We start from the raw sequence: 21,864 nt of genomic DNA on the forward strand, positions 1-21,864 counted from the left end.
AAGGGAAGTTAAAAAAGAACACACACTTTTGCAAACAGTTTTCTTTCCTGAAAAGACTTTTAAAATCATGTATTCCTGCCCTGGGATTCAGCAGTACTTCACTAAGCTTTGAATTAAAAACACATTCAGCTTACCTGTCAGAAGTACTTGAAACAAAAGCAGTCACCTTCCTAAAAGGCTAGAAGGTATATCTCATCTAATGACAAATGGCAGATACAGTTTATGAAAATTCAATACTGTCAACATGTGATTGTTACTTTTGACCAATTCCCCAAACATATGATTTAATTTTTTTAACATGAGATACAGAAAATTGTTTTATAGAATGCTAATTATGTAACAACTTCATCTCCCATCTGGGAAGTGAAGCTCAATAAGTCAACAGGATTCTTTCAAAACACATATAGTTCTCCCTAGTTGGTAAAAATCATGCTGCCTTGTAAGATTTCCTTTGTCATCAGAAAGCAAAATATATAAAGGATTAAGTTCCTTGTTCAGAAACAGTGATAATATTGTAATCAACATGAGTTGTAATTTTTTTAGTTGAAAATGTTTTAAAAGAATGAAAATGTACTCTTAAACGAGGAACACAAAAGTACAATGCCTATGTGCTTTGTTATGACTGTTGTTTTTTTTCTTTTGCCAGTCCTGGGGCTTGGACTCAGGGTCTGAGCACTGTCCCTGGCTTCCTTTTTGCTCAAGGCTAGCACTCTGCCACTTGAGCCACAGTGCCACTTCTGGCCATTTTCTAGATATGTGGTGCTGGAAAATTAAACCCAGGGCTTCATGTATACAAGGCAAACACTCTTGCAACTAGGCCATATTCCCAGCCCTGCCTATGTGCTTTGGATCATATAAAATAATATTTATTACTTTAGCAAATGGAAACACGAGATTTTCTTCTTTGTTGTTATTGTTGGGGTTTTTTTGGTCTTTGTTGGTCTGTGTTTAGTAAAGAAATGGAGGGACATAGGATGAACAAATGCAGCGGTGCTACTCATTAGACACCATGTTGAAAATGAACTCTAAAACTTATGGGTAAGTATGAGAGGGAAAGTGTGGAGAGACCAAGGGAAGGGGTGACATTGTCCAAAAAGACATGTACTAATTACCTGACTTATGTAACTGTAACCCCTCTGTACATCACCTATTTAATAACAATAAACTTTTAAAACAATAAAAATATATCTAGAATTTTCTCATTCTTGAAAATACTATAGCTATCTACGTTTTTTATTAAGAAAAGCTGGAGACAGTGCTTGGTGTAAAATGTTCTATAATCCTGGTTAACATTAGCAATTTAAATTTGCCAAAGCTGGTTATACTGCAATATCAAATGCACAAATCATAGAAATGTGAGTATGTACATACTTGTTTAGAAATGTGTCAAAAGGCCATAGGTTAATAATAATGAAAATATGTTATAAGTACTATTATTAAAATATTCAATCTATGGTCATAATTTATTTGTTTTACAAATGTGTTGGGGGGCTAAAAATTTTCAATTCATCTGTGACAGACCATGAAATTCAATATTGCTCACCATGACCAATCCATGAAATTTGTCTACTTTGTTCCTGATTTTCACAGGGCCTTCTTCTTAGATGAAATGACCCATTGAACGGAGAGCATAGCAATTTTTTCATCTATGGTAAATCAGTTTCATTTACTAGGATTTATTATGGGCTTCAGATTTAAGCTTTTTATGATCATGAACCATTATGTACATAATCTCAACCTTATGGTGATTCTTCTCTGCTCCTTCCCTTTTATGAAAGAATTCTCCACCTCTAAAGTTAGTTCTCAAGAGTTTCTAGAAGAAAGAATCTGAAAATGACTGGATTACTAAAAGTCAAGAAGCAAGTGAATGTTTTAAGTTGTTAATTACTAGTAGAATACCTAGCATGAAAGTTCAAAATTTTATTGGAAAATAAAAATAAATTGAATATCACATTACCAAAGCACTATAGCATAGAAAACTTCAGCATAATAGATAAAATAGTTAAGTTATGCAAATTTTATTGTGTGTGCCATTCAATAAACGAAATGTACACCTATAGAGTCACTCAATATTAAAATGCCACTTTTGGAGGAAGAATTAAATGAAATTATATTAATGTTTGAATTACAAGAACTATCTCACCTTCCATAATATTACAAGTTTCAGTTAAATTAACTAGAAATAAAGAGTTCAAAATATGTAGATTTTTCCAAAGCTTGTTTGCTTAAGTAAAATATTTTTAATATTTTCCCATTATGATTAATTCTATTCCTATTTGAGACACTAAAGTCTACTGTCAAAAGTGCAAATCTATGGCATGTTTACTGAAAGGTATAGCCATTCAGTCTCTTTCAGAGTTAAGTATATTTTGGAACTTTTCTTTTCTTTTCTGGGTATAGTTTACTATACAACTTGTGAGTGGAGACAGGAGGGAGGGACTGTGATACAGTGAAGGAACAGATGACACTGTACCAAAGGAAATGTACTCATTGCCTGATGCATGCAATTGCAATCCCTCTGTATATCACCTCTAAAATAACAATACAGTAAGCCAATAAGAACAAATCTTGTGAACTTTTCTGCTTGGGCTGGCTTAAAAACCACAATGCCCTCAATCTCAGATTCCTATGCAGCTGGGAGGACAGGCATACACCATCATACCCAGCTATTGGTGGAGAAGGGTCACATGTATATGCCTTGGCTAGCCACAAATCAGTCTTCCTAATCTCAGTCTTCCAAGTTGCTAGGAATATAGGTCTAAATCACCAGCACCTCAGTTAAAATATTTGTTTTAATTAGAGCAAATTACATTATATAAAATTGAAGACAGTAAAAACACATTTTTTCTAAATAATTTTATTGTCAAGGTGATGCACAGAGGGGTTACAATTTCATACGTAAGGCAGTGGGGACATTTCTTGTACAATTTGTTACCTCTTCCCTTGCTTCCCCACTCTGCCTCCCTTTCCCTCTCCCGCCTCCCCCCCCCATGAGTTGTTCAGTTGGTTTACACCAAGTGATTTTGCATAAAATGGTTTACACCAAATGATTGCATAAAAACACATTTTTAAAAAGCTAGAAGCAACTAAATGTGATTTTCTTCTTTTATACAGAAAAAGTAATGACTAAGATTACTAATCCATTAAAATAATTTGATCATTTAACCTAGAAAGTAAGACTTAACATGTAATTGCATTTGATGCTTCTTAGCTGCATGGGTTGGTCAAGAGCAAAATAACATATCTGAGGAGGTTCCATTTCTTTGGGAATTAGGAAACTCAAATTGATTGGTTGTAGTTTTAGAAAATGCCACAATAATTAAAAATCACTTAAAAGATCCACTTGGTACTCACCACAACTTAACAGTAGTATGAAAGTAAATATTAATTTTGTACATATTACCAAAGCTAAAAATAAAGTATATTTGATACTTACTTATATAATTCTGTTAATGGTGAAGTCAAAATGGCTAATGTTGTAAACAGATTATTACAGTGGGAATGAATCTTTAAAATTTTATCATTTCTATGTGCATGAGGACTCACAAGTTCCCGTACAGATGAGCAAATTGACCATAACATATTCTCTGTACATGTGAAAATTGTTGTGATATCAAGTCTATTAGAAAGAAAAAGAAAAATTCATGTTAAACAAATAATCTACTTAGCATGTACACTTTTATCCACAGTTCTCTTACTAAGGATATGTAAGAACAGACAAATTTGATTAGGTATTGTATCTATAGAGCCCAGAAACAAAAAATATGAGATATCGTTTGAGAGTCTAGGTAAGAGCTAACCCACGATTCCCTTATCTTGTATAAAGTCTGATGCGTTATTTGTTTTAGTCTGAAACATTTCTTTATTTTCATCTTTCTTGAAGTTTTATTATTTAATATTTATATTTTAAAATAACCTCTCTTATTTTTATGTACTTATGGAGTACAGTGCTATATCTCACCCCATGAATACAATGTGTAAAAATCAAGTCAGGATAATTGACATATTGGTGATAATCTTAGACATATGTCATTTCTTTGCATTGAGAATGTTAAAAATCTGCTCAGTACTCTGAAATGCTTAATATTTTTATTAACCATTATTATCTTAATTTGTTACAGAGAAATAAAATTTATATTTCCTATCCAACTGCATCCCCAAATCCATGAACTCTCTGCTCTTCAACCTATTTCTCTCCTTTTTGTTGAGTTTTGATAGAAACTCAAAGATATTTTAAAGATTTTTGGCATATGAGTAAGTTGAACAGACTCCATTAATTCATTCTCTCTTGAACTAAGACTTAAAATAGAGAGCTTAAAGTTTATTTTATAATAATTTTTATTGTAAAGGTGATGTACAGAAGAGTTACAGTTACATAGGTCAGGTAATGAGTATTTTTGAATAGTGTCACCTCCTCCCTTCTCTCAGTTTTTTCCTTCCTGACCCCACTCCTAAAGCTTAAAGTAACTAAAAACAACATGGTTTGAAGCCAGCCCACGTAGAAATGTTCCTGTGAGACTCTTTATCACCAATTAACCATTTAAAAATTGAAAAGGGAGCTGTGGCTCAAAGTGTAGAGTGCTAGCCTTGAGCAAAAAAGAGCTCAGGGACAGTGCCTAGGCCTTAAGTTCAAGCCCCCACAACTGACCAATAAAACAAAAACAAACAAACAAAAGTTTGGACATCTTTTTAAATGTCAGTTAGGCCTCTAATTTATTATATAAAACAAATTTTATGTATAATAATATGCCAACTATATATGGTTTTTGCTACATGTGACTAGAATACTAAAAACATCGATCATCTTAAAAAGGTTTAATTATCATTTTCACACACTTTTTTTCTAATTTCTAAATTAACAATTATTAATGTAAAATCCATATAATCTGATTTTCACACTAACAATGGTGGTTTAAGATTAACAATTCAAACATATATATACACATACATACATGTAACTTATAAAACATATATATACACATACATATATAACATAAAACATATATATGCTTACAAAAGCTAGAAACAATATTTCTAAATTTGCATGGCATTTTGTGTGAAACTATCCAGAAAATAAACCTAAGTCTCCATAGGGCAGTTAATTAGTTAAAAATTTTATCTAATTCATGTGCTAATAGTGATTCTGATTTCACAAGTATCTCATAAAGACTGGCTACTTCATTGTCAAAAGTGACTTATACTACATAAGAAAGAGAGTGAAGATATTCCTTGTTTTGAAAAAGATTCACCATCTATACTTCAGAGTTCAACTTTTTGAAACAGCTTGGTCAGTAATTCAAAACAGCCTGTGCTAAAATACCATATTTATGAAACACTGTAGCAGGACCTCAGCGCCCTTCAAGTTGCAGCATACTTTACAAGAACATGATCAGGAAATGATTTCTCCTGCCAAAACGAGGAGAAAAAATGTGTCTGATGTCTGTAGCGTCCTCCTGAATTGTATTAAAAAACCTAAAAGGCAGGTTTTAATCAGATTAGGCAGAGTATTTATAAAACAAAAGCCTTTTCATATTGATCATTTTTTGTCATGTAAGTTCATTTGTGTATTATTCAGTGACTAAATAACTCATATAATTGTACTATAATTTTGGCTTCACTTTGAAACCATTTTCTTAAACTGGATTTTGGTAATACATGGTGGAAATAAAAGGAAAGGAAAAGCAACAATATGTAATTAAAATATATTTTGAACAAAAATGTGTACACAAGCTAGTTTCATTAATAAAGATAAGCTACACATTTTTAGGCTTTAAAACAAAGCAATAACAACAAAAAAGCTTTTGGTTGCCTAGAAGCTCAAAGACAAATCAACGGCTCTTTCGCGACCTGGTTGCTTTTTTCTGAATTTAGGACTTTCATTTTCTCTCTTTATCTTATTAGCCTTTGTGTATATGTGTCCTGGATTACAAAACATCTTGAATCATTTCCTAGAAACAAGTGGGTTCTATCTACAATTACAAGAAGAACAAAAAAAAGCAAAGTTATTTTGTTTTGAGTGGCACATTTCCATTTAAATACCAAGGGATAATTGAAATATGTTAAATATACAAGGAGTTTATCATGAAATTCAGAATTCTACTCTGCTTTATATCATCTGATGTAAAAGCTTTCTTGAGTAGCAATGGCATTCAGAACTTCAATTACCGTATCTGTGGCGTTCTATTATAACTGGGATGAGCCCGAGCATATCTGGAGGCCAACAGACCCAAAGATTTCTCCAGCACTTCTATGAGAATCTCCTGGGCTAACTTAGGAGGTAGTATGGTCCAGAGATCATGATGAAGAGCCCAGTAGAAATAATGCCACATCTGGAGTGAGAAGGAACATCTTTCCCCCTGGCAAAACCAACACACATTAAACAATAGAATCACATCTTCCAAAATGTCAGTCTGCTTCCTATGAACCTAATTAGTTCAGGCTGAAAGGAAATAGCTGGAGAGTCTGACATACTAGATGACCAAGAAAGATTTTTGACAAGATGTTGAACATTCTTATTGACATAGGAACATATGTTTTATTTCTGTTATGAGATCAGATATTTTAGTTCAAAACCAGACCACAAGCATTCAACCTAGCGTCTCTGATTTACCTATTCCTGGTCTATGTTTAAAATTTACTTTTAAACAATCATCTTTGTTAGTTGCTAAACAAGTCATGCTCGTTACTTTAAAATAAAAGACGGTTTCTTTTACAACTGAAATTTGTTTAAAAGGTGTATGTTGATATAAGTGTATTTTTCTAGACTATTAGCATCATTGAATTAACATCATAAATCTTTAGGATTTCATATTATAACAAAGTGAAAGAGTGAAATAAACTTACTGTCATCTTATCAAACATTCATGGAGCAACATTGTGGAGGCCAAGGGGTATGAAACTATAGACTATTACATTACACTAATCATGGATAGTATTTTAATAACAGTACTGTACTAGCATCAAGTAGCACAGCAGTCTGATTTTATGACTTTGTGAAGCCTGGTTATATATTCAGGTTGCCAAAGGTCCAGATTCCCATTTGTTGCCACTCTTATATAGATGTCTTACATGTACTAAAATTTCCCTGAAACTCAACAATGATCCAGGCCAAAGCAAGACAAGCAGAAAGGAGAAGGTAGCCTCAGATGATATGCAAGCATTAATTAGGTAACAAACTCAAAAGAAAGTTTGCTAGTTGTTTGACCTCATTTTCTTCAAAGCAGATTAAAAAATTATTGAAAATATGAAGAGTAGAATGTATTCTTCAAATATAATCATTTGTGACATCAGAACATCAAAACTTAAACTAGTAAGATTTCCTATTTTCATCTCTAAGTAATCCTCTTTGATATAAATTTGTACCCACAATTAGATCTCCAAATAAATGCTATCTTAAAAACAGCTACTGTATCTGAAACCAAAAGTTGAGTTTCTTATGTAGATCCTCCTGTATATTCTTCACATGGTACTTACCTGATGTAAATTAGATTGTCACTAGTGGCTTATTCTTGTTATCATAGTTATTCAGGAGGCTGAGATCATATGATCAGAGTTTGAAGCCATCCCTGGCAAGAAAATTTGTGAGACTCTCATCTCCAATTAAGGACCTAAAAAGCCAGCAGTGGAGTGGTAGCTTATGTAGCAGAGGGCTAGCATTGAGTGAAAAGCTTAGGGACAGCACCCAGCAACTGAGTTCAACCCCCAGAATAGGCGTGCACACACACACACACACACACACACACACACACACACACACAGAGTCAAAAATTCAAACTGAAGGAGACTTTGCCTAGTGGTACCTGACTCCCGAACTAAGCTGTTAAAAAATGTTTATGTATATATTTATTTAATGATAAAACAGCAAAATTATAGTTTCTTATGCTTTTTTGTGACTATTCCTTTTCAAACCAAGAAAGGAAATTTAAAGGATTATTCTTTCAAATTTCATGTGTTGTATGTAAGTCAAATCTGAGCCCAGCTGATGTAGTGCCTAGTGTAAATAACTTAACCTTCTCTATAGCAATGGTGGAGTGCTTATAATAATGTGATCAACAAGATTTCTATGATTTCCAAAATACTTTTAATATACTTTTTGGTAAGAAATAGTAAAATGAAAATAACTTTATGCACATACTCATTTAAGAGACTTTTTCAACTTCATGCTTCCTTAAAAATATTCCAAACAGGGGCTGGGAATATGGCCTAGTGGCAAGAGTGCTTGCCTCCTACACATGAAGCTCTCGGTTCGATTCCCCAGCACCACATATATGGAAAACGGCCAGAAGAGGCGCTGTGGCTAGGGGGCAGAGTGCTAGCCTTGAGCGGGAAGAAGCCAGGGAAGGTGCTCAGGCCCTGAGTCCAAGGCCCAGGACTGGAAAAAAAAAAAAAAATCCAAACAGTACTCTCTGTACATCAGTTTGACAATAAAAATTTTTAAAAATATTCCAAACCGGGTTTTGTTCTAACAATTCTCTTTCAAATGAATACAATATCAGTGTGTGCATGGGTTTTCATGAAACCAAATTTGATTCATTTATTTTTTTCTGAACTGTTTCCCTACTTGTTGTCATTTCAAATGTATTCTGCTAGTAAACATCTGTTATTTTTGCAGACCAACTATAATGTAAACAGATGTGAGCTTTTATTTAGATTATATATCAGGAAACAAGCAGCTGGGCTTTATTATAGAAGCCAATCAATATTATCTTTGAACAGACAATTCTTTATTCTTTGACTATTGAAAAACACAAGTTCCTGAAATTGAGCAGATGTCAACCATACTAAACATTTAATTTTAAATTTGTAATCTGAACAGCCACTGTGCCATCTGACCAGTACCTCATCAGATGCTCAACTCTTTGGGAAAACCTCACAGTTTAGGAATTGGGAATAACGCATCTAGGACGAACTTGCTTTTACGAAACAAGAGTAAATGTCCGTTACTCTCTCTGCCCTACGCACTCTACGTGGTGGTAGGTTCCTCTGAGATCATTATCCCACCACTTGTCTCCAGTCAGGAGTGTCACCTCCTTTCCTCACAAAACAGGCTTGTGGAAGACATACCAGCTTTGTTTCACAAGTATCTGGAATAATTGGAAGAGGCGGAGAAAGGGGGACAATGAACAAGATAAGACCATGTCAGATACACTACTTGTCAAATAGTTTAAAATCTTGGCTATTTTTAGAAGGATTTATTTTTGGTAAATAGAAAATCAGTATCACTTTATTTTCCTGAGCATAAATAATACCCACTAACTGTGCAATTAAATTGTAACTACTGACCATGTAAGTATATGGAAGCTACAGTACCATGTAATCACAGGGTAACTATCTCGTTATTTCTGTCTTTGAAGCCACAGCTTTGTCCTAAGATCTAAGAGCTGTGTGTTACATGGTAATTTGTTTTTTTTTCTTTTTACTACTTGGTAACTTCAATAACAGCTTCTCAATGCATCCACTTATTATTTATACTGTACAATTATGCCAGTTCCCAATTTGCATAAGAGAAAACAGACGCTCCCTGTGTTGAACATAGACTGAGATGATACCTGTTCTTCACTGAAAATATCACATGAAATCATTTACTATTCCCCTGACACTTTGGAATAGTTTGAAACATTAGATGGATTCATTTTCCACCTCTCTGTTTACCTCAAGGCGAATGAGAAGGATGCTGCCAGGAGAGGGGAGACCAATGCTTTCATTCTTATCTCATGCTTCCAGCTGTACCATGCCACATTCTCATTCTGCTCACTCTGACCACTCCTGTTTGAAGTAAGTATGTCGGATTTGGAAAGCCCTATAGAGATGCTCTTGCAAAAAGAAAAACTCCCTGGAAAGGCCTCTAAAGGAGAGATGAAATGGCCCTAGGAAAAGTGGAAAGTCCTTTAAAAGACCTTCTTATTTGCTGTTAGTCTCTGCCCTGGCAACAGTAAGTAGCTGAGGTATAAACTAAGCCACAGGATCTTTGCACATCAAGGAGATGACAAGAATGTCCATAAAGCTACACCTATTTTTCTAAATACTCCAAAGTAGTTAGACAATGAGGAAAAATAAAATTCATGCACTTAAAGAAGAAAGGGGTGTAATAGAAATGCTATGTGGCTATTCAATTCTTTGTAAATCTTCAAGTAATTTTATGAAGATATTATATTCACCCTTCAATGGAATCCACTGAAGGAATTTCAAACATTGTAGTCTACATATAATCTATGGGATTTAGGATAAATAGACAAAACCAGGTGATGAATCATTTTAATTGATACTCAATTTGGTTGCCCTGGCTTTAATGTAGCAAAAAAAAATTATAATTTCAAAATGTGGGTTCAATGGAAATAGGCAATCTATAAGTGATTAATTGGGTTTAGAATATATTCACACAAACAATGAGAAAAGGAAAAAGAAGATAAAGAATATAGCTGCTTAGTAAAGTTTTATTATACAAGATGAAATTAAATAACAAGGAAAAGCACAAATATTCTCAACTGATACTTTTGGAAAGAACAGTTCATTGTACGTTGATACTGTGATCTCATTGAGTTCTCATCGTATCTCATTATATTCCAACTTACATAGCACTCTACCATAGCAGCTCAAATTAAGTTATTTTTACTTTACAGCAGAAGGAGAGTTCTGATGCCTAATTTATTTCAGTTTTTTTTTTAAAACAACAGTGTTTTTCTGAAGTACAAATTCAATATTTAAAAAATATTATCCTAACAGCCTTCGTGTGTTAGTAATGCCAAGCTCATGTTTCTAATTAGCCAGAAAGCAGGTAGGCAGTAAAACATATTTGTGTAAAAAGGAGGGATAGTAAACTAAACTTCACACCTCATAAAAAGCTTTGTAGTCATCCCAGTGGTGGCTTTCTGCATCCTGTAAAATGCTAGCAACACAAACTCTGATGCAGTAGTTCGTAACCTGAAACTGTAGCATGTTGATGAATTCCTGATATCGCTGGACAGGCACCAGGAACATGGGTCTGTTCAGAAGGAACGATCAAAGAGACACAGATTTAAGGCTTGTGCAGTAGGAGGTAACACTCTCCAGCACTACAAATGGTTTTGATTATTAGATATCAATCATTCATTTCCTCCTAATACTGAAGTCTGTATCCACATTCACTTTCCAAAAAGGTAAAAATAAATAAATAAGTAAAGCTGTTCTTGGTTTTGGAAGCCCTTTGAAAACATACATCTGCTGTTCTCCAAATATGCACTTCAAACGAGACAATCTTGGTTGTCAATACATCATTCAAAACTAAAAGTAATTCTTTGTAGGTATACTATTAGAGATCAGAGTGTTATTAAGGCATTAGTTTAACTGTTATTACTAGGCAACAACATACACTTGTCAGAAACAACTTTAATAAAGCAATCATACATCCTACAAACACAGGTTATTTTTAAAGACATAAATTATAATTTTGTAGCTGTCAATTATCCTCTAAACTGTTTTAAAATATTCTCCGAAAATAAAGATTTTAGCACATTTTGTTTATAAATTCAAGGACGAATCACAACATCTGACTACTTATTAAAATTAAAGAAATATCATTGCTGTACTCTACATCTAGCTGAATTACTTTTTTCTTTAGCTATTTATATTGTACTGCTTCCTCTCATAATCAAGAGACTGTGAAAGCTGAATTACGATCATACAATAGATATAGAATAGACTCTTGAAATCACACTGGGATGCTAGATTCACACAGTTCTTCTTGAGGGGCCATGTTAAATTTTATATAGCATAAATTTAAAACAAGAGACCATAGCATAATACCTGCTACAATTTTTATCTCTGTACAGGATGAGTCCTATATTTTTAGTTACTAATAACAGGAATTAAGATTGGCAGATGCTTCCTCTTTAAATATTATGGGTATTTTATAACTAAATAGATGTCCTGTCACTAGGATAGATTAAAATGCATTTATTCATTGTAGCAGTTCCAAAAGGCTGTTTGGCTTAGAAACAAGAGATAGAAGTGAATATTTCATAAATGTTTATACATGGGACAAAAATAAGTTTATTCTTCTTTTGCAGTGTAGTCAGGATAAGTTACCTTATAAAAGGGAAGGGAAAATTTGGTTCTGTCATAACATCATCTTGAGCATACTTGTTCCATTGAACGTATTGAATGTATCTTTAGAGATTACATTTGCCACTATCTACATAACTTGTTCTAAGGGTTAATCTCTATATCCCTATATGACCTACTCAAGACAAATAAAAATAATTCACCATTTTAATTATTATATTCTTCCTCTCAAATACAATCATCAAAATGGTAGTACTGTGATTTCTAAAGATGACGTTTCTTTAAAGCATGGGCCAAGGTAATTCACATGACACTCACTTCTTAGTAGTTTCTTTCATGAAATGATCATATTGCATGAAGTGCTGGAGGACATAGACCGCTGTGGAGAGTAGGATGTGCAGGTTTTTCAAGGGCGCTCTGAAAGGAACCTCCTTGCTTCTCTCTTGCAGTCTTGCCAGAACAGCTGTTGCCACTTTACAACAGGCCTCCACCAAGTTTGCTCTAATTTCCTGAAAAGAATCATCTCTGCATGCCAAAGCTAGTGGAAGCATTGTGTCAAGTTTTTCCATGATGTTAGAACAAAACTAGGGAGAAATAAATGGGGTGCTGAGTTATTTGTACCCTGACAGCACAAGGTAATTTATGTTCAGTGGAGCCAAATTCCTAAATAATGAATTTGGCATCAAACATAAATATAATGACGCAGCTTTATACTAATCAATTTCTCAGCTGTAGAAAGCTAAATGTCTCATGTCAAGAAAGGAAATACCAAGATGATGCCTCTCTATATATAAACCTTCAAATCGCATGCTTGCCAGACAGACACCATAAAAAACTCCCAAACCAGCTTTACATGACAATTCCTTTCTTTGTAGTTAATAGATATAAAAATGTACCCTTGAAACTAATTTTGACATTATTTTTTAACTTACACTTATTTCCTTTTTCTCAATATCCATAGGTTTTTTAAAAATCAAATATCATGTATAAATATCAGATTGATTTAAATTAAGAAGCAACCGAAACAATCTGATACAGCATCGTCTTACTGGTAAGGAGTTGGCAGTCTTTAAAAACTGTCTGGCTCTTCACTATTTATTATGTATCTACTCATTCTAATTGCAGATGGAGATGTGGTGAATGGGAAGGAAAAAATCTGCTTCTACATCAAATCAGCCAGCAGAGCTGCCCAGAGAATGCTCCAGAGCCTCAGGGTGACAAGTTGAATGAGGCTATCATCTCTGATTCTTAAAGACTTCTCTGACATAGATTCCTGAACCATTGTGGACTTAATGCCAAGTAAGTCTGCATTGCCCCCCCCCCTCTCTCTATCTGTGTGTGTGTGTGTGTGTGTGTGTGTGTGTGTGTGTGTGTGTGTGTGTCTATGATATTTCAGGACAGAGGCAAAGAGGTCTGACTGTGCTTGTGACATGAAATGTTTTAAGTATGTGAAAGATTTTTAAATTGCCCAAACCAAGACCAGACAGGATCTTCTTTAACCACCCAAATTTCTCCTCAAATCATTCTAAAGTATAGCAGAGCAGGCAGTTTCCAGTGTTTGGCCCTCTATAACTCAAAAGCCTTATTAGTTGCCTTAAACTCACAGGGCATTGGCCCATAAACACGAGAAAAGAGAACTGTACCAAGCATTTGACAGCAGACTCTACTATTAGATCTTTATGTAGCTCTTGCAATGCTTTCTATAATGCTTTATATGGAAAAACTAAGGAAAGAAAAGAAATCCCTCCGTACTCATCAGCAGTGTGAAAGGATTTCATTTGATACATGCCTTTGCGATTTTCTTTGGTTGTTCTTCCTCAGGAAACATGTGGCAATCTTGCCAAACTTCCTGAGCACTTACAAGGTCCATAGCATAGCTCAAAACTGAAGACCTTTCCTTCTGCTCCTGTTGGAGAATTCTTGTGGAAAAATTCTCAACTGTTGTTGTTATGCAACATGCCATGGGTAGAGATAGCTCTTTAAATGCATTTCTCCAGCCAAAATCTAGTAGAGTAGCCTGAAATGTAAATTTACAGAAAGTCACATCGACCCTAGCAACAACTGGTTTCTATTGCCTTACAAATAAAACTATTATGTTCATTCAGTACATTGAATATAAGGATTCTTTGATATTCTTTAAAAACTATTTTTCAACCTGAAAAAATATCACCAAGAGAATGAAATAATATACAAAAAACATGTGCATTCCTTACACATAATAATATACTGACATTTCACTTTAATTTGTCAATGAATTTAATAAAACAAACTTTTTTCAAAATTTAATCTCTTAAATATAGTTCAATAAGACCATCTTTATGAGAGCTGAAAGCTGCACTTACAACTATCACATAAAGCAACCTTTAAATTCAATATATTTAATAAAGTTTAAATTAGATTTTAGTCTTTTTATAGTTTATTGTTAACAAGTATTGCAACATGAGACTGCATTTAATATTCAATCTTTGATTTCTTTTTTAATCTTAGAATTCCAGTCAAGTTCCTCCAAAGGAGCAGTATGAAATAAATTTCTCTGAGAAAACAACCATTGCACCTTTCTGGATTTTGACTTGCTTAGAATTTTACTTAATTTTTCCATCCACAAATTGGCAGGCAATACTATTCTTCTGGGAAATGAAAAAAATGAGCTACACTGTACTCTTTGCATTTGAAGCACTAATTCTTTATCCTGTTTTTGATTTGAAGTAGGGAGGTCAAGGTCATATTGGCTCCATGGTGAATGGCAGGCTCTGGCTCTTGTCTTCATGCTGGGGGAAGGTGAAGCCATTGCCTCTCATCCTGAATACCTAGAGACAGGAGTGGGCACTTGGCTGATAGGTTTCTAATCCTGATGGCCTGGGACTGAGAGTTTCCTGTGACCCTGACCTCTGACCTGACTCTATTTAGGCCTGGACTAACTCAGGTACCATTTGCCACACCAGGTGTTTCCATGTTCCTGTCCTGTCTCCTGACTCCTCACTCTTCTCCGGTCATCATAGTGTCCCAATTCAGCTCTCCATTGGATAGGAATTGGTTTGTTGGTGTTGTTTTTGTTCTTTCTTTCCTCTCTAGCTTCACGGCTCAGTTTCCTAATTGTGTTGTGTATTTGCAGACTACAGGCCTTTGCAACAACTGGCTGCCTGCCGACTGCTAGTGCTCCAATAAAAGACTCCAAGATTTGATACTTTCAAAATGTGGCTTCTCTGTTTTCTCACCTTACAACAGTTTTATTTTCTTAATTTGGTCTGTGTCTCATATGGCACTGTATCTTTAAACATGTATTTTCCTACAAATCCCTACTGTTCTCTAAAGAACACTATGAATAGTAGGGTAAATCTCTGCTAAGGAGGCAAACTCTCCTTATTTCAGTCCAATCTTGATCTCAGCAATGTGTCACCTACTGTTACTTCAGAACTCTATGAGCTTTATATCTCTGGTGAAAATACTTATTTATCTTGGTCTTGAGCCTTTTAATACAAAAATAAGGTTTAAATTTGATGATTATTATGGTATCATTCAGTCTAAAATTACTTGAGATTATGATCATTAGCCTAGTTTTCTTGTATGCACACTCCATTCAACATTAATGTTTCTTATACATAAAATAGAAAGGAATAAAAATGATTTCTTTTCTAGATCTAGAGTTCTGCGATTATATAAAAATTCCATAAAACTGGCTCTTAGCCTCACTATACTAATAATATTACTAAACTTTGATATGTGAAGTTTATCTGAATCCTTAACATTCTAGGAACTCAAGCATGTTTCTCAAATATTTGCATAAAATTAACTAGTAGTTGAATCAAGTAAGAGTATAGACACTCTACTTTTTTCTGAAAATTCTCTTTTATTTTATTCTGTTCTTAAATATATTTTTATTTTCTTTAGGTAGTTGTACAAAGGTAGACTCTCTTTTCTTACAAGTGACACTTTTGACATTAAATGGTTATAGCTCTGTGTACTAACAGTAATCCTCAGAGATTTATGATAAGAATGTAAAAAACTTATCTCCATGAAAATATTTTTTAATTTGAATTAATTAATATATTGTCAAAGTGATGTACCGAGGGGTGATAGTTTCATACATAAGGCAGTGACGTAAAAATATTTTTTAATCTTGATTTTTTTCTCCTTTTGGATACCTGTGTTTACTAAAATCTTCCATTCATTCAAAATAATTTGGTAAAAGTTTCTGTTAAGTGGTGTAATGCAGTTGATTGGGCTTTTGATTGCTTAGTTTTTGGTGTTTGGTTTTTTTGTTTCACCTTTTTTTTTTTTCCAATGGTGATTATCTTTTCCCATGGTAATTCATGGGTGACTGGAAATGTTGAGTCACTTGAGTTGTTTCCAACTATGGAAAAAAAAAACCTTACTAGTAGCCCTTCAATAAAGAAAACTGGAAACCTTTACTTAAAAATCTTCTAAAAACCAATTTTGAAAGATTGCTACTTGTATGCTTCCCATGTAATAGGTGGCATTCTGCATTCCAGTTATAACAGACAACACTTAGTTGTTGACCAAAGAACAAAACGAAGGAATTGCGTGACTTTCTCCTTGGTGCAACAAACAGGTATCTATTGAAACTGACATTCTATCACCTGATGCTAATTTCTTAGTTCTGATTTTCACATTTAGTTAAATCAAGATATATAATTTTGAAATGTTCCTGATTATTTCCTTTGCTACAAGCCTGAAACTCTTAAAAGTGTCACTTCTTTTGCCTTTTAAAATATTTGCTTAGTGTATGTCAAGATCCATTAACAAATAGACACTATTCAAGTTTTTTCAAATGAAAGAATTCAATATAGAATATTGTTTTTCTTGATTTTATGTTGGAGAGACCAAACATAGGTACAAAATATAAGAGATATGAACATGACAGGAAACCATAATCCTCTTTATGGCTGGAGGAAAAAAGAAAATGGACTGTGCTAAGGGAGACAAGATTCTGGAGCTACTAATGGATGCTAAACCCAAGGCAGACCTGCCAGGTGCAAGTAGAACCATGCAGGGAGCGCTGTGTGTTCAAAGTAGGGTTAAAGGAGTCATGGCTACTTCCAGGGCAAACTTCAAGGCATTCACATAATATAGATATTGTACATGGATTTTTTAAATCCTCACCTCTTTTACTGGTAGCAATTGCTCTGAAAGAATAGTGGATTCATTTGTTCTTGGTTTCTCTATGATAACTTTTCTACTGGATTTTTCAAAAATTCCTAAGCAAGTGAGAAGAAAACAAACATCAACAAATATTTAAAAAGAAAAAAGCATATTAAATGCTAACATAGGTTAAAATGTTGTAGGAATGCCTCATGCACAGTGTATACAATGGTGCATACATTGAAATATGTAAGGAATACAGGCAAAAAATGCATGGTCATGTCCACAGTGACATTACAATTTCCATATACAACTTGATTACATTTATTTGCTACTTATATTCATATATGAACTACATGCATACAAAACCTGCAAAAGATACTTTATTTGTCATTAGGTCACTTGAATGTTAACAAAGTTGAATGACTTAAGAGTAGAAAATAAACATTAATTTTCTTGTCCTTTTAAAAAATATTTTTCTTTCTTTATTGTCAAAGTGATGTACAGAGGGGTTACTGTTTCATATATAAGGTAGTGCATACAATTGAACTGTAGCCTGAATTAGTGGTACACGACTGTAACCTGCACTGGGCAGCTTGAGGAAGTGGGATAGCAAGGTCAATGACAAATATGCCACATAGTGATATCGTGACTCAAAAAAAAAGAACTCATAAATGAAAGAACATCAATAAACATCAGAATTTGAGAAAAATAAACTAAATAATTACATCAATGGATAATTTGAAAAAGGAAAACTGAGAGAAACATGAAATAATTCAGAAGCAGAAAAATTTCTTCAACTTTTACTTATTTTTTAAAAAATAATTAAGGTACTTTTTTCCCTGAGAAAAATTAGGTCTTAAAAAACTTACTGAATAAATATTTCAAAAAGAAATCCTTCCAGTTTTCCAATAAGGTTACATTAACCATAGGTTGATTCCATGAATAATTTAACATTTACCTTTTTTGTTAAGATGAGATGATAAATCATACCTCATGCTCTAAATTTCATTTTAATCAGGTCTTCTGTTTTCCTTAAACAAATTTCAAATTTTGCTGATTTTAGCAAGAGGGAATGTGAGCAACAGAATCATCTAGTAGATGTATATTTCCACTTACCTTGGGTTGGTTAACTTAACTGTGGATGATTTTTTTTTAAGGAATAGAGGTCACAGAAATAAAAATACTACATTCTAATTCTCAAGTTCCTTTCAACATTCTTGTGCCCATGGGCCCAGAGTGTACTAAAGAGAAATATTCTATCTGGCAGACAATAATACCACTGTTACTGTTTGTGTTAGTGGCCCTCACAGGCTTGTGTGTTACAGTCCTGGTCTCCAGCCTGTGGAGATATGGGGTTGTGGAAGAATTTTGATGGATGAGGTCTTTGGGAATAGAGTTAGATCCTTCAGAGAAAGTCCTTGAGTTGGATATTGCAACTTCAGCTCTACCCAGCCCTCTGCTTCCTGAATGCCTTGTCTACCCTGCACTTCCCATCTCAAGGTACTCTGCTGCCAGGGTCAAGGGACCACAGACTAAAATCTCCAGAGAACCCTTTTTAGTGATGCAGAGCTGACTAACATAACCACCTATAAGGGAAATTCTAGTGTTTATCATAGGAAAAGTTTCTTCAACTGTCGTATTTTATAACAGTTTTATGATTTTTGAATACATTGTAGAATTCCTTTACAGTGATGAAACATTCCATATAAAATACATAATATGGCTGGTTCACGAACACATGTGTACACACACATACATACATACACACGTGGGAACTCTCAGCTCCTCTTTAACCTCATTCATTTATTACAGGGGCCCATGAGTTTCAGTTTAAAAATCCTGTTGTGTTTCTCAAGACACTTCACAATATAGAAACATTTTTGGCTTAATATTTAAGTATTTACTATGACTTATATGTTATAATATCCTTTTAAGGATATAGTTATAAATAAGATTAATTCTAACTACTAAGGTAAAATCCAAATTGATCACATATTTTAATGATGAAAAATATACATTAAAAATTAGCAATATTTTTTAAATAGGTGCCATAACGTAATTCTGCACAACAAAACACCATCCGCAGTCCAAATCAATGTACTAAACTAAGTAACCAATCTTTCTTAAAATCTTCATTTAAAAAACAGTCTTTACTTTCTAAAGAAGTTTTAAGTTTACAGAAAGGGTGAGCAGAAAAATAGACTGTTCTTGCCCTCAGTGTTCCTATTGCTAGAATCTTTTAATGATGTGGTCCATGTGTCACAATGATGAGCCAAAGTTGAAATGCCATTGTAAGGTTGCAAACGAAAGTTTATAATTTGCATTCTGATTCATTTGTTTAAAATTATTAGCACAAATTAATTGTACAAGGTGTTTTATTATATTTACAACATGCATACATAATGTATTGTACTTTGATCAAAGTCACCCCATCTATATTACTCTTTCCTAACTCCTCTGTCTCCTACTGCCTTCTTTGTAACCATTTTGGTGGATTTCATTTGGCTCTTTTATAAATATACTTAATTGACTTCAATAATCCACCCACTGTTGTGTTATTCCTTCCCCCTTAACGTTTTGTGATGTGCAATTCTGTGAGTTTCGTCAAATATATGATGTTATGTATCTACCACTACTGAATCACATGGAGTAATTTGATTGCTCTAAAATTTCCCTCTATACACCTGTGTATTTCTCTTCCTCCTCCCCTTCTCTTTCCTCCCCTTCCTTTTCCCTTCCCTCTCCTTCACTCTTAGAAAATGAGATCATTTTATGGTCTTTATAGTTTTACTTTTATATAGATGTAGACTTTTCAAATTGCCTTCTTTCACCTAACAATATATATTAAGGTTCTTTCAGGTCTTTTCATGGCTTGATAGCTTATTTCTTTTTACTAATGAATAGTATTCCATTGCATTGATATACCACAGTTTGTTTACACATTTATCTATTGGAAAAATAATTCAGTTCCAATTATGGATAAAGCTAATATAAATATTTATAGGTAGGTTTTGATGTGAACATGAATTTTACTTCATAAATATAATTAAATACACTTTGAATAAATATCTTCCGAGATCAGACGAGATTGGGCGCGTTCAGAGTGGTATGGCCGTAGACACTTTGAATAAATATCTAAGATTGTAAATTGCTAGATCATACAGTTCAGCTTTATAAAATATTGTCAAACTGTTGCAAAGAGGCTGTGCCATTTTGCATTCCTCACAGCAATGAATGAGAACTCCTTTTGCTAGCATTTTAGCCATTTTAGCTATTCTAATCAGTGGATTTAATCACTCTGATGGTGGGTTTAGCCAATCTAATAGGTGTATTATAGTATCTAGTTTAAATTCAAATTTTCCTGATGACATATCACACTGAATATCATTTCATATGCATATTCACCATCTGTATATCCTCTTTGGTGAGGTATCTGTTCAGATATTTTAAAATCAGTTTGTTCTCGTTGAATTTTTAAAATTTTTTGTATATTGTGAATACAAATCCTTTGTCATATAAGTGTTTTGCAGTTCTGTTTTTTAAGTCTGCAGATTTTCATCTTCTTTGTGACTAAACATTTTTGCTTGATAATTCCACTTGAGAAATTTACCTTCCAGATATATTTTTCCATGGATACAATACAGTTGAATGGAATTTGTTATATTGTGTTAGCAAATAAAGAAAAATAAAACCAGCCAGGCACTGGTGGCTCACACTTATAATCCTAGAGATTCAGGAGGCTGAGATCTTAGGATTTCAGCTTGAAGCCAGCCTGGGAAGAAAAGTTCCCAAGACACTCTTATCTCCAATTTACCACTCAAAAACTGAAAGTGGCACTGTGATTCAAGTGGTAGAATGCTAGCTATGAGCACAAGGAGGCTCAGGGACAGCACCCAGGCCTTGAGTTCAAGGCCCACAACAGATCAAAAAAAAAAAAAAAAAGAAAAAAAAGAAAGAAAGAAAGAAAAGAAAAGAAAACCTGAAATTTACATAAATGAATATTCTTAATTGACAACTGTATGTACCAATGGAAAACTATTCAGCTAGTAGAAGGAATTAGATTCATTTTCTGAATAGTTCATGAAGAAAAAATATCCTCATAGTATGTTAGTGTAATATAGGAATATAAGTGGAAATAGTTGCTCCTGGAAAGTAAAAGAGTGAAGTGGAATAATAAATCACAATTTTACCAGATGCCATTTGTCCCATTCAAAAGCGTTATAATATTCATATAGTAGTATTCAAAAACAATTTTAAAGAAGAAAAATTATAAAGCTCAAGTTGTTAGTGACATGTAAAATGAGTTGGATTCTTAATATCATTTCACTATTTCTGCAGAAGGCTTATAAAACTAGCTAATTTAGAAGGTATTTATTCTGGAAGAATAACATGAGTTTGAAGTAAAATTGTCCTACATAATTTTGTGGAAATAACTGTCTGCCATTGTGTAGTTTGAGTCTTAGGAAAAAAAGTTAATTATCTTCTATTTATCATCTCATTCCCAAATACATTATGTTTATTCACTAAATGTAATGTGCTGAGATGTTTATATAAACCATCTGCCTATTTTCAAGATGAGTAAGAAAAAATGATAAACTTTTCAATTTTTTCTCTTTTTTGCTGGTGCCTACTTCTAGAGTAAGTGAGGAAAGTATCACATAATTATGAAAGCCTTTAAAATACAATTTCCCCTCCCCTAAATTTAAAAAGATTTATGAAGGC

General features: G+C 33.6%; 1 protein-coding gene across 7 annotated transcripts in view; it reads right to left on the minus strand.

Annotated features, from left to right (window-relative positions):
• Positions 1 to 21,864, minus strand: part of Kiaa0825 (KIAA0825 ortholog) — a 393,831-nt gene that overhangs the window by 270,939 nt on the left and 101,028 nt on the right. For 6 of the 7 annotated variants that reach the window (XM_048331257.1, XM_048331260.1, XM_048331259.1 and 3 more), the window contains 6 exons: positions 17,161 to 17,255; positions 13,829 to 14,056; positions 12,358 to 12,623; positions 10,831 to 10,981; positions 6,166 to 6,356; positions 3,437 to 3,619 (listed from right to left, as the gene is read on the minus strand). In XM_048331257.1, the coding sequence (XP_048187214.1) occupies positions 3,437 to 3,619; positions 6,166 to 6,356; positions 10,831 to 10,981; positions 12,358 to 12,623; positions 13,829 to 14,056; positions 17,161 to 17,255 (1,114 nt within the window). Of the gene's footprint in view, positions 1 to 1,316; positions 1,828 to 3,436; positions 3,620 to 6,165; positions 6,357 to 10,830; positions 10,982 to 12,357; positions 12,624 to 13,828; positions 14,057 to 17,160; positions 17,256 to 21,864 lie in introns of those variants that run through there. The other variant, XM_048331263.1, reaches the window with a different exon arrangement.

Source organism: Perognathus longimembris, chromosome 22 (genome assembly GCF_023159225.1).
Source record: "Perognathus longimembris pacificus isolate PPM17 chromosome 22, ASM2315922v1, whole genome shotgun sequence".
NCBI classification, from domain to species: Eukaryota; Metazoa; Chordata; class Mammalia; order Rodentia; family Heteromyidae; genus Perognathus; species Perognathus longimembris.